The 13,980-nt window shown below is 43.4% G+C and overlaps 1 protein-coding gene across 26 annotated transcripts in view; it reads left to right on the forward strand.

The window, feature by feature from the left end:
* Positions 1-13,980, forward strand: part of mical3a (microtubule associated monooxygenase, calponin and LIM domain containing 3a) — a 139,164-nt gene that overhangs the window by 80,067 nt on the left and 45,117 nt on the right. For 13 of the 26 annotated variants that reach the window (XM_083763523.1, XM_083763531.1, XM_083763532.1 and 10 more), the window contains exons 11-21: positions 1,050-1,143; positions 1,885-1,914; positions 3,396-3,543; positions 7,093-7,289; positions 7,828-7,946; positions 8,058-8,129; positions 8,310-8,486; positions 9,664-9,771; positions 10,596-10,679; positions 12,827-12,937; positions 13,656-13,718. In XM_083763523.1, coding sequence (XP_083619649.1) covers positions 1,050-1,143; positions 1,885-1,914; positions 3,396-3,543; positions 7,093-7,289; positions 7,828-7,946; positions 8,058-8,129; positions 8,310-8,486; positions 9,664-9,771; positions 10,596-10,679; positions 12,827-12,937; positions 13,656-13,718 — 1,203 coding nt within the window. The remainder of the gene's footprint in view (positions 1-1,049; positions 1,144-1,884; positions 1,915-3,395; positions 3,544-7,092; positions 7,290-7,827; positions 7,947-8,057; positions 8,130-8,309; positions 8,487-9,663; positions 9,772-10,595; positions 10,680-12,826; positions 12,938-13,655; positions 13,719-13,980) is intronic. The other 13 variants (XM_083763534.1, XM_083763525.1, XM_083763529.1 and 10 more) reach the window with 8 other exon arrangements.

Consider the following 13,980-nt stretch of genomic DNA (forward strand, 5'->3'; position numbering starts at 1 on the left):
GAATGATTTGTATTAGACTGTTGCAAGAAACAATGAAGACGGACAGCATTTGGTACAAACCGACCCTCAAATGATTTCTGCTCGTATTAGGCTCAGCATCTACTGTATATACAGTACTACAGCTGACACCCCGCGTGACAACACCTTCTTTCTCCGTATGGCTTCATTCCGTTAGTGTACCTATAAACTATCTCTGTTCCGACGACTACAAAACTGGTTCAACTGCAAACTGGTCACACTGATACAGTATTGACTATTGAGACTTCTAAATGATAAACCTATTCCGAAAACCTTGACAACACCGACTTGGTGTTGATTTAAGTGTTGAAGGTGCTACAGGCAACATTCGTCAACTACTGTACATGTCGCTCACAAACCCCTCCGTCTGCATAAGCTTCCTTTTTCACAGAATCAAATTGGTCATGATTCACCAGGAGCCTGGATGGCTTGATTCTAGGCTTAAAATAATTGATATCAATATTTTTTTTGAAATCTCAATGGAAAAAATGAATGGGGTCTGCATCGGTGGAACCAGAAAATGGCGGCCACTGCTATGCCCTATAAGGAAGCACTCATTTACAACTCTGTTGTAGCACGGCACATACCTCCGAGTGTCTCTTGAGGGACAAAAGCTTTTCTAATGAAAACGGAAGCAACATGTTTAATTAATGGCGACCATCAGCTTGCAGAAGTAAACCAAACAACAATGTTGGACCACACAAACAAAGTTATTAATACTATTTCACGATCATAATCTTCTAGGGAAAAGCAATACTTTTTGCTATACAGTTTTTGAAAGGTCTGCAGATGTATTCGTATTTTTTGTATTATTTGTCTAAATGAAAAATGTCGCTTTTAAGTGATAAATTGGACCTGAGGATGACAAACCATTGGGGAGAATGTAAAGTCTAATTTTAGCTAGGGTCGCATCCAGACATCCACAACGGGTCACATTCGGGGCGGGCCACATTGTGAGGTTGTAGGTCAGCTGTGTTCGACGAAATAAGAATCAGGCATAAGTCTGTTCTTTTGTTTTTGTGTTCTTGCAGGTACGTCACCTCTTTCACACGGGCCAGAACATGGAAATGTGCATTGAAATGGAGAACGTGATCAACGTGTCCACATCCAAGCTGGCCAGGAATGGTTCGTAACATTCACGTTATTCCAAATAAAATGTAAAAATAAAAAATTCTCACTGTTAATTTAAAGGGGAATTTCACTGTAAAACACGCCTGGGAACATTTTCATGTCTACTCTGACTAGAGTTCAAAACAGGCCTGAAAATGTAGGCCTGGCCTGAACCAAACCATAATCTTAAGTCAGAGGCCTGATACCCGGGCAGAGTCAGGTTCGGGCAGAATTTAATAACTCTAACTCTGACCTAAATGAGCCCATTCTACTCCAAACTCAATGAAAACAAGTCCCTGCAAGTCCCTGACGTATTGTCCTCCATGGGCTTCATGGATTTCATGCCTGGACTACTGTGACATTCAATTTTTATAGAAGATATTCACATAATTAAATCACTAATATAATAATGAAAGTTTCATCCCATTCATTAGGACAATATCAGTCACCTATACCAGAGATATGTGTTTTCAATGAGTCCTACGTGGAGTTTTATGTTGAATGTGCTTTATCAAATGAATGATTAAAATAATATCATATTTCAAAATATTGAATCCAAAAACTATCCCGGGTGCACATATTCAGAGTAAACGTGAAAATTACCCAAACTGATTTGGTTACACTCTTAGAGTTGGATAAATGAAGATTAAATTATTTTTATTGTGTATATCTAGTGCCATAACTTGATGAAATGTGTAAGATTCTGTTGCGGTCATTTCTATTCTTAAATGTAATAATGGACTATTTTTACTCTAGCAAATTGCCTGCTTGACAAGCAGATGCAAGGTAACCTGAAGCCCACATGCATGGTGTTGCTTTTCAAGGGTTCCTCCTAATGTATATTTAACAGTTACAAAGTGTATGTACTCATGAATTAATCATTATACTCTATATACAAGGAATAATAACTCTGTATGCGGATGGATTGCAGCCTCTGTAGTTTGTTTTGCGTGCACTAACTCATTTATGTTGCGCTCAGTCTCGCTGGTTATATTAGAAGCAAAAAACAAATAAGACGACGTGTCTTCTAACAGTTTTAAAACACTTCCTAAGAGCTCTGCATCCTCCCTTAGCTAACCTCTCATTGGCTTTCTCTTTAACTGACATTTATGAGTCTTACTCTTCACAGTTCATTGTTTTTTATCTTCATAGGGTTGTTCAAAATGGGACTAACATGGACAAAACATATAGCTTAATAACTGATTGTTGTGTGTAAACAAATCCAAAGGGATTTTTTTTGAGAGTGCTTGTTTTGGTTCACTCAACGTCCTGCATAATGTGCAAGTTTTACAACAAATCCCTGAGTTTTTAACCACTTAAACCCTCTACCCCTGTTAAAACCTCAGCGTGTCACAATGTGACACGTTGTGAACTTGTAGACCACTACCCGCAACTGCCAGTATTTACAAGCATGATAAGCAGACTTGGCAACGCTGCTCGTTAGTGCAGATGCTAAGCAGCCGATGGCCGAGTTGGATGCACTGCCGGTATAGTTTATCACATGAACCAAAACGAGCGCTCCCTCTGTGTAAATTGCAGTGATGGGGGCGTGTTTCTTTGTGGGTTTTGCCATGGGAATATCATACATAACACACCTACCTCACTGCAGACAACATTTAAGCATCTCCTGCTGCAGTATAGTGGTCTGGCAACAAGGCAACAGGCAAATCAGAGTGTGTAAAAATGGACCTAATTATCTCTACTTTTATAGTTAACCACTTAAACCCTATATATACTTGGTTGACCAGGGTCCTCCAGCAGGCTCTATACTTGGCCCCTTCTACACCAATGCTTTGCTGAAAGTAGACAATCTATTTATAGATCGGCTATTTTCACTGAATGTTTTGCTCCACACATTAGGTTCACCAGGGTTCATGTGGTTAAATAAATGTACGAGGTACATTTATTTGCATTATCGGGTTCAATGAACACTCTGGACTTTACTGGGCATATCGTCTCCGTCGGGTGGAAACCTATGTCCAAAACTGTTACTTTTCAGGATTCAAAAGCATCACATATAGCAGATCTACAAGCTCAAAACACGTCGCTTCACACCGCGTTTCTAGACGCACTTTGAGCTTGCACGTCTGCTACTTTTAATGCTTTAGTGTGCCGCTGTAGAATGATCAAGTAGGGCATTGATTTAAATAAAAACGCAAAAAGTTAGAATTATGGAGGTAGGAGGTTTCTGCCCGACACCAACGATATTTAAAAAACTACTGAATTGGACCGTCACTGACTGCGTCTCCATCTGGCTCCATGTTCAGAGTCCATCGCTCGCTCCAGTAAGCTGCTCAACTGGTGTCAGAGGCAGACGGAAGGCTTCAGGAATGTCAACGTGACGGACCTGACCATGTCCTGGAAGAGCGGCCTGGCCCTCTGTGCACTCATCCACAGATACAGACCCGATCTCATGTGAGTATTTCAAATAGACATTGAAATTGTGCACACTGCGGTTTCTTTTTTCAAAATTTAGAGTAGACAATCATTTTTTACCCAATTGTGTAGTCGTCGTGCCAATGCATTCCTCCACAAACATCTCTGTGTTGTCATTGCTGTTCCCTATCCTACTGACTCACCCGCCAAACACTCCCCACTGACAGATATCCAATATCACCCTCCAGCCCCGGCTTCCTTCCCGGGTATACGAGCCAGTTGTGTTTCTAATGTTTGCATAGACAGACACTTGACAAATCCGGATGCACCGCGGTGGATTCAAACCCACAACCTCTGTGGTGGTTGGCATGGACTTTACCAATGCGCTACACTATTACGCCAGTCCTTATACCATGAGTGTGGTGGTCCATACCATGAGTACAGGTGGTCCTTTGGTGAAAATGTTTGCAAATATACAGTATACATTGTCGCTGTCACTCAGGTGGAAACTTTGTATGTCCAAGACTGTTACAGCGACGATATATATATATTTTAAACGCATCAAAAATAATATTGTATTGCTGCTTTTACTTAAACAATAAATCTGAGTAGTTCCTCTTCCACCAACTGATGCTATCATGCCACTGGTGAAAGGGTTACGAGAGTGTGGTGGAGCGTGGGACGGCTCTCCTGCTGTGTTTTATTGCCCCGTTTGTTGCTTACTGCTCATGTTTATTGTCTTGCCGGGGCCTTGGTCAGTCCAGGGGACACATGCATCACTGTGTCAACGAGCTAGCGGCTACCAGTTTGGAATGGTCCCGCAAGCACAGCTTTAACAGTATAGTGACCATGATGACACGCCCTCCCAACACAGCAACACAGCGACACAGCACAGCTTCCATGCAGTGTTGTTGGCAAGTTTAGGCGAGAGAAACGAGCATCCAGGCCTATGAAAACCCCAAAGAAGAGACTATAGGTTTGTGTCTGTGTAGCTCTTTGGACTACAATGTCATGGGTACTGCCATCTCTTTGGACTACAATGTCATGTACTGTATGAGTAGCACGGCTAGTGCGGCAAGTCGTGCAGTTACTACTGTCAGCTGATGGTAGGTGTGGCGTTCCACCTCAGAATTCCATCTCCCAGGCGTCTAGCGCATTGTAACAGGGATAGACACCCATGTTCATGGCTAATACCAACAGTAAGCCACATGGGCACTTTAAATGAATGTATACTTGTCGGCTATTTGAAAATAGCTCACTTGAGCTTGTAGATCTGCTATTTTCAAATAATGAAAAAAATATCTGGAATATACACAATTGCCTGGCACAATCTTTTCAGATTGCGCGGTCTGGCGCAGACAAATACATTAATTCGGGAGTCATTGACGTGAAAACATGTTTGAGAGCCACTGGTTTAAACAATAATGAAGACATTTGGAAGTAAGCCCAAATAAGCAACTACACTTTAATAACACCCCCCCCCCCCCCTCCCCCCAAAAAAGAAAGAAAACAAACAAACAAACTACTGTAAGCCTTGCCGAGCCATGAGGCCCATAGGGCAGGAGCCTATCTCCTGTTTCTGTATAGCCATGAGGCCCATAGGGCAGGAGCCTATCTCCTGTTTCTGTATAGCCATGATGGCCCATAGGGCAGGAGCCTATCTCCTGTTTCTGTAGCCATGAGGCCCATAGGGCAGGAGCCTATCTCCTGTTTCTGTAGCCATGAGGCCCATAGGGCAGGAGCCTATCTCCTGTTTCTGTAGCTTAAGGCAGCTTGATGTACAAGTACACCCCCTGGACATGACTTGCCCCCAATCCAACCCTTGATGCTGAGTGCCAAGCAGGGAGGCATTAGGTTACATTTGTCTGAATCTTTGGTATGCCCCGGCCGGGGATTGAACCCCAACCTCCCAGTCTCAGGGCGGACACTCAAAGCACAAGGCCACTGAGCTGGTACAAACTACACAAGCGACTTGAGAGAATGACAAGTCCAAAGTCGGTTATAATAAGCAGACATGGCACATTGCTTACATCTCTAATGTGGATGGGGGCCCTCTGCAGGCATTTAGCTGCTATTACCATTATCATGTATAATATGCCTGACCTTTTAGCACTCTCTCGCTCACACACACACACACACACACACACACACTCACACACACAAGGCTGAAGGCTTTCCACTATTACTAATGCATTTAGTGAGTGGAGGGGTCTTTGAACGCTGATGCTTTTTAAATGGGTTTACATTTGAGGTTACGTTGTATTGATGAGTATTATCCACTGGCATTTACAGCCATAATGGCATTTACAGTAACGTTACCTTTCACCCCTATTGCAATTTGGTCCAATCTGTATGGTTAGTTAGTATGAGTTATTATGTACTGTATGGTAGAGTACCGGTATGCTAATACAATATAATGGTGTTGGTTGTATTTTGTTTCCCTGCTCCTCTATTGAGACATTTAGATCCAAGGCCAGTTCTGTCACCTAGACACAGGATCTGACACAAATGTTTACCTCTTTTGATTGATGAAATACTTTGATTCTGAAATGCGAGACATTGTGAGCTTGTAGATTTGGTGAAGAGGGACAAAAGGAGCGGACGAAGCAGGGACGTGCACACATAGACATCAAAGGGGGCTTCAGCCCCTGAAAGAAGAGAAGAAATGCAAATGCCACTCCTCTCCTTTCCATGCCATGCCATGCCGGAAGGCAGCATGCAGGAGAATTGCTTTTTTTCCCGAAGTCTCACAAATTTGTTTAGAAATCCATGTCGTCCATCACTGCCTCCCCCTGGCCAGCCTGGGCGCCTGATGGAGGGGAAAATAACTGGTTGGAATAACGTGTTCCTTCCACACAGGGAAAACCCCCCCCCTGTCAGGTGCAAAGGAGCAACCTGGACACTCAGGCATGAAGGAAGCATGAGTTCAAGTCTGTTAAAAATATTTTGAAAAATACATGTCGTACACTACATCTCCATTATATAAAGAGTGCTGGGTTTCGCCCCGAAAATAGCTGATCTACCACCTCTCAACGCATCGCGAGCTTGTAGAGCTGCTATTTTCGCTATTTTTGTCCAAAAGTGCCCTCTTATGGGATGTCAGCCCCTGTAGCCTGGCTATTAAGCCAGACTCAAATCACACTGTCAGGCTTTTTTTTTTTTTTGGTCAGGCTTATTAGCCAGGCTACAGCCCTGGGACTCTGGTCAACGGAGAATATTGTGTTTTAGTGATTAAAGTATGAGTAGTTTCAGCATCTCATCATAATAAGCAAACTAAACAGTCATACATGTAATTGTAATACAGTTTTATTGACATGAAATACAGAGAACACTGTTGGGTTTTTGTTTCTCTATTCCAGTGGTTCTCAAAATGGGGTACATATGGAATGGGACCAAATTGACCGGTTCCATGTGTGCACTCTCAGAGTTATGGAGGTGCTTGAAATTAAAACAAACTTTTGTTGTTCAGTGTGCGGTTAAAGTGTAGTGTATGTTTATATATATTTTTTAAATATCAAACATGTCTGCCATTCCTAATCCTGACCTCCGCGTGTCTCTTCCTCTGTTCTTCCTCCCCCTCCCTCTCAGTGACTTTGACTCGTTGGACGAGAGGAACATGGAGAGGAACAACCAGCTGGGCTTCGACGTGGCGGAGAAGGAGTTTGGAATCTCGCCCTGCATGACCGGCAAGGAGATGTCCTCCGTGGTGGAGCCGGACAAACTGTCCATGGTGATGTACCTCAGCCAGTTCTACGAGATGTTCAAGGACACGGTGCCCCCTGGAGGTGAGGGAGGGCGCTACACAATACATTGGATTATTATTATCCTATAGCTAAGCCAGTGGTTCTCAAGCTTTTTCTGGATCAGGGCCCACTTTGAAAAGCTCGTAAGCGCACCCATCTGAGTACTACATATTAAAAACAATATAATGCCACTAGACTCCCTAGCGCTTGCTTATACGGGCAGCTGTGGCTCAGGAGGTAGAGCAGGTCGTCCAATGATCCCTGGGTTGGCGGTTCGAATCCCCGCTCCTCCTGGCCAAATGGTTGAAGTGTCCATGGGCAAGACTCTGAACCCTACATTGCCTCCAATGAGTTGGTCGGTGTGAGCTTGCCACCATTGGTGTGAGAATGTGGGAAGTGAGGACGCTGGCGTCGACTGTTCGCCGCTTCACCTCCCAATGTATAAATGAATGAACCATTGTAAAGCGCTTTGAGCTTTGGAAAAGTGCTATAAAAATTCAATGTATTATTATTATACTTCATAGTGTGCCTATTATTTTGTATTTATGGTAATGGATAATTAATGTTTTCTGTCATTTAGAAAACCACAGCTTGAGTCCCGAGGAGAAGGCGGCACTGATCGCCAGCAGCAAATCTCCCATCTCCTTCTTCAGCAAGCTGGGCCACAGCATCGCTATCTCTCGCAAGCGCAACCCCAAGGTCAGATATTAATTAAAAAAAACATCTGTTATTTCTACATGGTTTTATTTGTGTGTGGTCGAGGTAATTCTGGGTGACGTTTTAAAAATAACTACTCCTCGTTACCAACAGGACAAAAAGGAGAAGGACGTCGACGGCTTGGGGAAGAGGAGAAAAACCAGCCAGCCTGGTCATTGTGAAGACGTGAGTAGTGCTGTCCGGGAGTGTGTTTCAGTTCCTCTGTGTTTGTACCATGTGTACATGGGGCTTTTGCTTGCTAACGTCAAACTATACTGATGGCGATGGGCTAATGCCACCGACACCGGCACGCAACTTGAAGTACAACTCAAGTTCACAAACGGGTATATTGCTCCTCTCTCACAGGACGAAGTGTCCAGGCCGAGCCATAACGACCGGCCGTCTGTCTCCACCGCCCTGTCGGAGAGGAAGATGGACTCTGCCTACGCCACGTGCAACAACAACAAGGTCAAGGTCATGGCCACCCAGCTGCTCGCCAAGTTCGAGGAGAACGCTCCTCAGTCGACGGGGCTTAAAAGACAGGTATGGAGAAGTTTGGTCTCGTATATCTCGGGAGAAATGACTTTCCTGTTGTCCCCGATATAAACAAAGGTGGTGATCGCATGGTTTCCAGACATCCCAGGGTGGCATAGACCAGTCACTATATGCCACATCATTGTAGAATTTCATGGCGTCTCATGACGGGGACCTCAAACCTCATGACAGACCGGAGTCTGTGGGCTATATGCCGTATAATTAATGAGCAGAGATCCCAGAATGCTACAGTAACATCGGTCAATGCTGGCCCTGTTTGGGTGGTATTGTTCTTGGGTACAGTAGGCGTGTGATAGTGCTGAGTGGACGTGGTGGAGCGAGGGCTGAGCAGCGGGGTGTACAGATTACAGACCGGGTACCAGCGGAGCTCACGCCAGTGGGAGGGGAGGTGTGTGGGCTCAGGGGAACACTGGAGAGTATTGTTGACACACGTGGGGGAGAGACAAATCTCAACTGTTGTCCTTTTGGAGAATAACTCCTCTAACTGTGCGTTGGAACGCACATGGCATCTGATAAGATCTCAGACTATACAAAAGACTCTGTTTGGGGTGTATATAAAAGAATACTTGGTCTAGAAGTGATGGATGAATTACAAGATGGTTACGAGATGGCCCGGCGATGGTGTGCAACTTAACGGAGAAAATCTGCATTTTTTTCATTTGGAAACCTTGTATGTCCAAAACAATATGGAGATACAGTAAGAGGTTTCTTGCCCGACAGCAGTGGCCTTCTTTAGCCCAACAATGCCTGTTGCATAAAGCCCAGTTTGCTAACATCATTTCAAGTTTTAAATTCTGCCCTATTTTAGGTTCTGGGCTTGACTTTAAAAAAAAACATACGAGATATTGTGCTCTGCCTGTCATGATATTTTTTTCCTGTCCATTCATACCTATTATAAATGCATGTGGTTGTCATATTTGTCTCTGTAATGAATCCTTGTGACCCTGCTCATCATCCACTCCTTTTGGGATTTGAGGGTTTTTCTTTCCAACCAGCATGACTATTCACTCGTGATTCACTTCCCTCTCTCTGTTTCCATGTGTCTCTCTCTTCCATCGTGGGTCACATCTGTGACTCACGTCTGTGGATTGCATGCACACTGCTACTCTCGCCTCTTATTGGCCACCTGTCGCGGTCTCGCACATCTTCCTGTTTGACCACAAAGGGGGAGTCCATGCCCAACCTGGACCGCATCCTGTCTCTCTCCCCGCCCCCAGCCCCCTTGAAAGAGCCCGTTCGTCTGTCCCTGGCCCCTGTCCCAGCCTGGAGAAAGGTAAAAGAGTGGACAACCTCTCCTTCTCCTCTTAGGGTTGACTGTTACTAACCCCTAGGGCTAGACTGTCCCCTGAACAAATGATGGTTTCCCCGTAGAGCAGTGTTTCTCAAATGCTTTGGAGTCCATTTGGAAAAAATTACTCAATTACTTTTTGTCTATCCCCAATTCCCCATTGCATTAAATACTCGATGTGTACGATGTGGGCATTGGCTGCCGTCAGAAGGGTGTCTGTTTTATTTTATTATTATTCTTATTCTTTTAATTATTGGGATGGAATTTTAGCACAAGGGCCAGGAGCATGATAAACCCACTGAACACCTGTTGTACCAGAATTAGTCTGTATGCATGTGTTAGGTTTGTGTGTGCGTGCACGCTTCCACACACTACATGGGGTAGTAGTAGTAGTTCATGTGTGTAGTACTGTAGGTGTAGCTGTTTCATCAGGTGCAATAATTCAGCTAGTAAAGCAGCGCTAACTGCTAAATATGAAAATAAAATAAAACATAAATAATATTTGTTGCTCCACGGACCCTAGTTTTGAGAATCATTGCCAGTAGATGTCTGTTGTGGTTTATAACTTTATATATGGGTGAAATATGCCTTGTAGTCCTGGTGTGAAAGTAACTCAATGCTGCACCATTTCCTAACCTTGACTAGGTGTGTGTGTGTGTGTGTGTGCATCTGGCTGCCAAGCCGTCGTGTTTTTTTAAATGAGTGTGTAACGACACTTTGGTCTCTCCTGATTGGTTGTCCTCTCCCGTCCTGTCTGGTCTCTGGTGATTGGTTGTCCTCTCCTCCCGTCCTATCCCGTCCTGTCTCAGCGCCGCACCCAGCAGCAGGAACAGCTCAGTATTCGCTATAAAGAGAAGCTCAAGTGTCAGACGCTGCCCAGCAGAGGGGAGCAGGTACGGTTAGCCGTGCAGTGGTTCTCAAAGTGGATTCCAGGGACTCTCTGGGTTCCTTTAGGCCCGGGGTTCTAAATTGACCCTTACAGGTCTCTAACTCCGACAGTTTACAAATGGAATTGTTGGGGTACATTTGGTTCCATTTGTACACTGTTAAGGCGGGACCTTGAAATGTAAAAGTTTGAAAACCACTGGTATAGCACACTGTGTACAGTAGGTTGTCTTCCCTCTGGTTTAAGAGCCAGCTTAAAATCCTATTCATACTAACTCCAGTTTTAGGTGATAAGGTGACCCGTGGAAACGCCGTGGTGTTTAAGCGATTCACCGCTCAACCCAGCACTCTGTTTTTACTAATCACCATTTCGGTGGTCACCTTATCACCTAAAACTGGAGAATGAATAGGTCTTTAGTCCTCCCGCATGTGCTCCTAGCTCATTATGGGACCAGGCCCTGCACTTCCTATTAACCACTTAAACCCTTGTAGTCTTAGAGAACTGGACTTGAGTTACAAGTTACAAAAATACACAATTGTAGATAGTCAACTAAAATGTTTAGTTAACTAAAACTAGACTAAAACATATGAGTTGACTAAAATGTCACTAAAACTATATGAAATTTCATTCAAAAGATTGATTTTCTATTTTGCTGTCATAATCTACACTGCTTTAGACCGGTTTTCCCATCCATACAGTAAGTCATATTGTGTTGTATGTTGACCTAACTGTCGTAACTGCTTCATAGCTGTACGATGTTCTTATAGTAAAATGAGAGATTTCTCATACTTCCTGTAGTTCCTACTGTGACCTTGTCATAAATGTTATTAGTATACTAGTGGATTCTTTTTCTTTTTGGAAATGTCTTCTGACCTCTGGAACCTGTCTTCTAAACTGCTGGTTTATGTTGGTCTGTGTGTGAGTGTGTGTGTGTGTGTGTGTGTGTGTGCACATGGCAGTGTTACCCTGAGTGATCTCGGTATGTACAATAGCTAACATACTAAGTAAACCTAATCCAGGTTGGTGTGACTTTACAAATACTGATTGTATAATTCTACCACCAATTAACCACCCTAAACCCAAGTCTATTTGACCAAATTCCCCCAGAGCTCTATAATATTCCCCTCCTGTTTTTGTTCTACACAAATATCTTCGCCAAAAATAGCCGCTCTACAAGCTCACTATGTGTTGCAATTGCTTTGTGAGCTTGTACATCAGTCTAGTTTTGCGAACTTCAAGAGCTTGCAGATCGACTATTTCTTTTCCAGAATAGGGATGCTGGGGTTCATGTGGTTGGTGAACCCATTCAATGTGTTTATTGTTTGTGGTCAATCTAAGTGACCATTTTAGGGAAGTCACGTTTCCTTTCCGGTATCCAAGCTTGTGAGACTTAGATGTGTTTATTTACTGTATGTTTTGGTAGCTAACTTTTCCAATATGAATATAATGTATAACTACTGAGTTATAGAGCTGCAGCTATTGAATAATATAATGAACGAGAACACATTTAAAATGTATTGTATTTATTTTTTTACAAAAATCTAACCGTTTTGCACAACAGTGTAGTGCAACAATAATGAAAATAGCTAAAAGCTTGTACTGTACATTTTTCACCATTTGTGAATCCAACATTTATTTTTACTTTTCGCCTATCAACACAATTATATAATTGGTCCTCACTAATGCTTAAGGCGGTATCAGGTACGGTCGCCCCTAAACCATCTCACCTTTTATTTAGTTTTACTGAGAATAAGGTTAGAAGTTTAGGGTTAGGTATAGTTTTACTCGGGTTAAGTTTAGGTATAGGGTTAGGTTTAGGCATAGTTTTACTGAGGTTAAGGTATAAGGAATAAGGTTAGGCTTAACCGTTTAAGCATAATTTACTTATGTTACTTTAGGAATACCAGGCCCCGGCTGTACGCCTGGGGCGAGTTGGTAAAGGGGCGACTCGTCTAGTATTCTTTAACGCACATTATCTTCTATCGGTTATGTGATGAATGTAATCAATTAGTTTAACTGTTGCACCCCTACCGAGTTGGATCATCATCATCATCATCTTTATCATAATCATCATCAGCTTTATCCAAATCTTTATAATCATCATCGTTGTGATCTTCATCTTTCTCATGCTATTGTTTCTTCATATTCCTCAAGGCCAGGAGCGGTGCAGACCAACTGCCCACCCCAGTGTCTCGGAGCTGTCCAAAGAAAACCATTCTGCTTCCTACTTCTTGTTCCACTTCCTCACTCTCTCTTCACTCGCAGGTGACACACAGTCTGTCTGTCTGTCTTTCTGGCCGTCTGTCCCTCTGTCTCTGCCACCTTCCCGTAGCATACCTCTCTTGAGTGCCCCCTGTTTTGTTTTGGTTGAAATAGTACAGGCTAACCTGTAGTGAACTGAACGATGCCAAACCTCCACCCACCCCTCCCCTACAGTAGATAACCATATGCCACATGTCAATGCAGAGCAGTGAAAATATACCCACTGCATAGTAGATGCAGTGGGTGAGTGCTAGCGTATGTCAACGAGAGGGGTTGCATGCTTACTTGTCGACTACTGTGTGTGTGTGTGTGTGTGTGTGTGTGTGTGTGTGTGTGTGTGTGTGTGTGTCAAAGATGTTGCATGTTTACTTGCCGACGTGTGTGACTGTGTGGGTGTTTCGTGTCTCTTAGAAGAAGGTGTAGGTTAGGCTCAGGGCAGGGTGTGTAGGTGTGTTGTGTAGAGGCAGCATGTTGTTGCTGTCAGTTGGAAACAAGATTTATTTTCAGGAATAAAAAAAGAAAAAGCTGAGCTTGTAGACCGGGTATTTTTAAGAGGTTTCTTCCCGACAGCAATGTGGTTAAGGCTAGGCTCAGGGGATCTCTCGGCTACTGTCAGTTTATGCAGTATAGTGGCAAATTAATATGGTACGTATATGACAGTCAGGAAAAAAATGATGTGCACATTCTACATGTGTGTGTGTGTACTTTTTCTGCCTTCAAGCAGTCTGATAACAGTCCAGAGGAAGGGCACCCAGAAAGCAGCCGGCTACCTCAGACGGACAGGGTAGAGTAAAGATAGACGCATGGATCTGTTTTAAACTCAATACTCCTAACTCCCACTTTGATGTGTGATCCGAGCAGCTTTCTTTGAACAGTCTTGTGCGGAAAGAAACGGAGGCTTTTCCCGTTTGCAATGATCAATTATTTTCTCAGCCATTATTCTATTATTAACCCAATAATCCTGAAGAAACTTTTCTTTTGCGTGTATGATTTGTTTTGTGTTTTGTAGTGTTTTTCTTTTTTGTTGTTGCACTGTTGCACCCGTA

The sequence above is a fragment of the Protomyctophum parallelum genome (genome assembly GCF_964188405.1).
Source record: "Protomyctophum parallelum genome assembly, chromosome: 4".
Taxonomy (NCBI): Eukaryota; Metazoa; Chordata; class Actinopteri; order Myctophiformes; family Myctophidae; genus Protomyctophum; species Protomyctophum parallelum.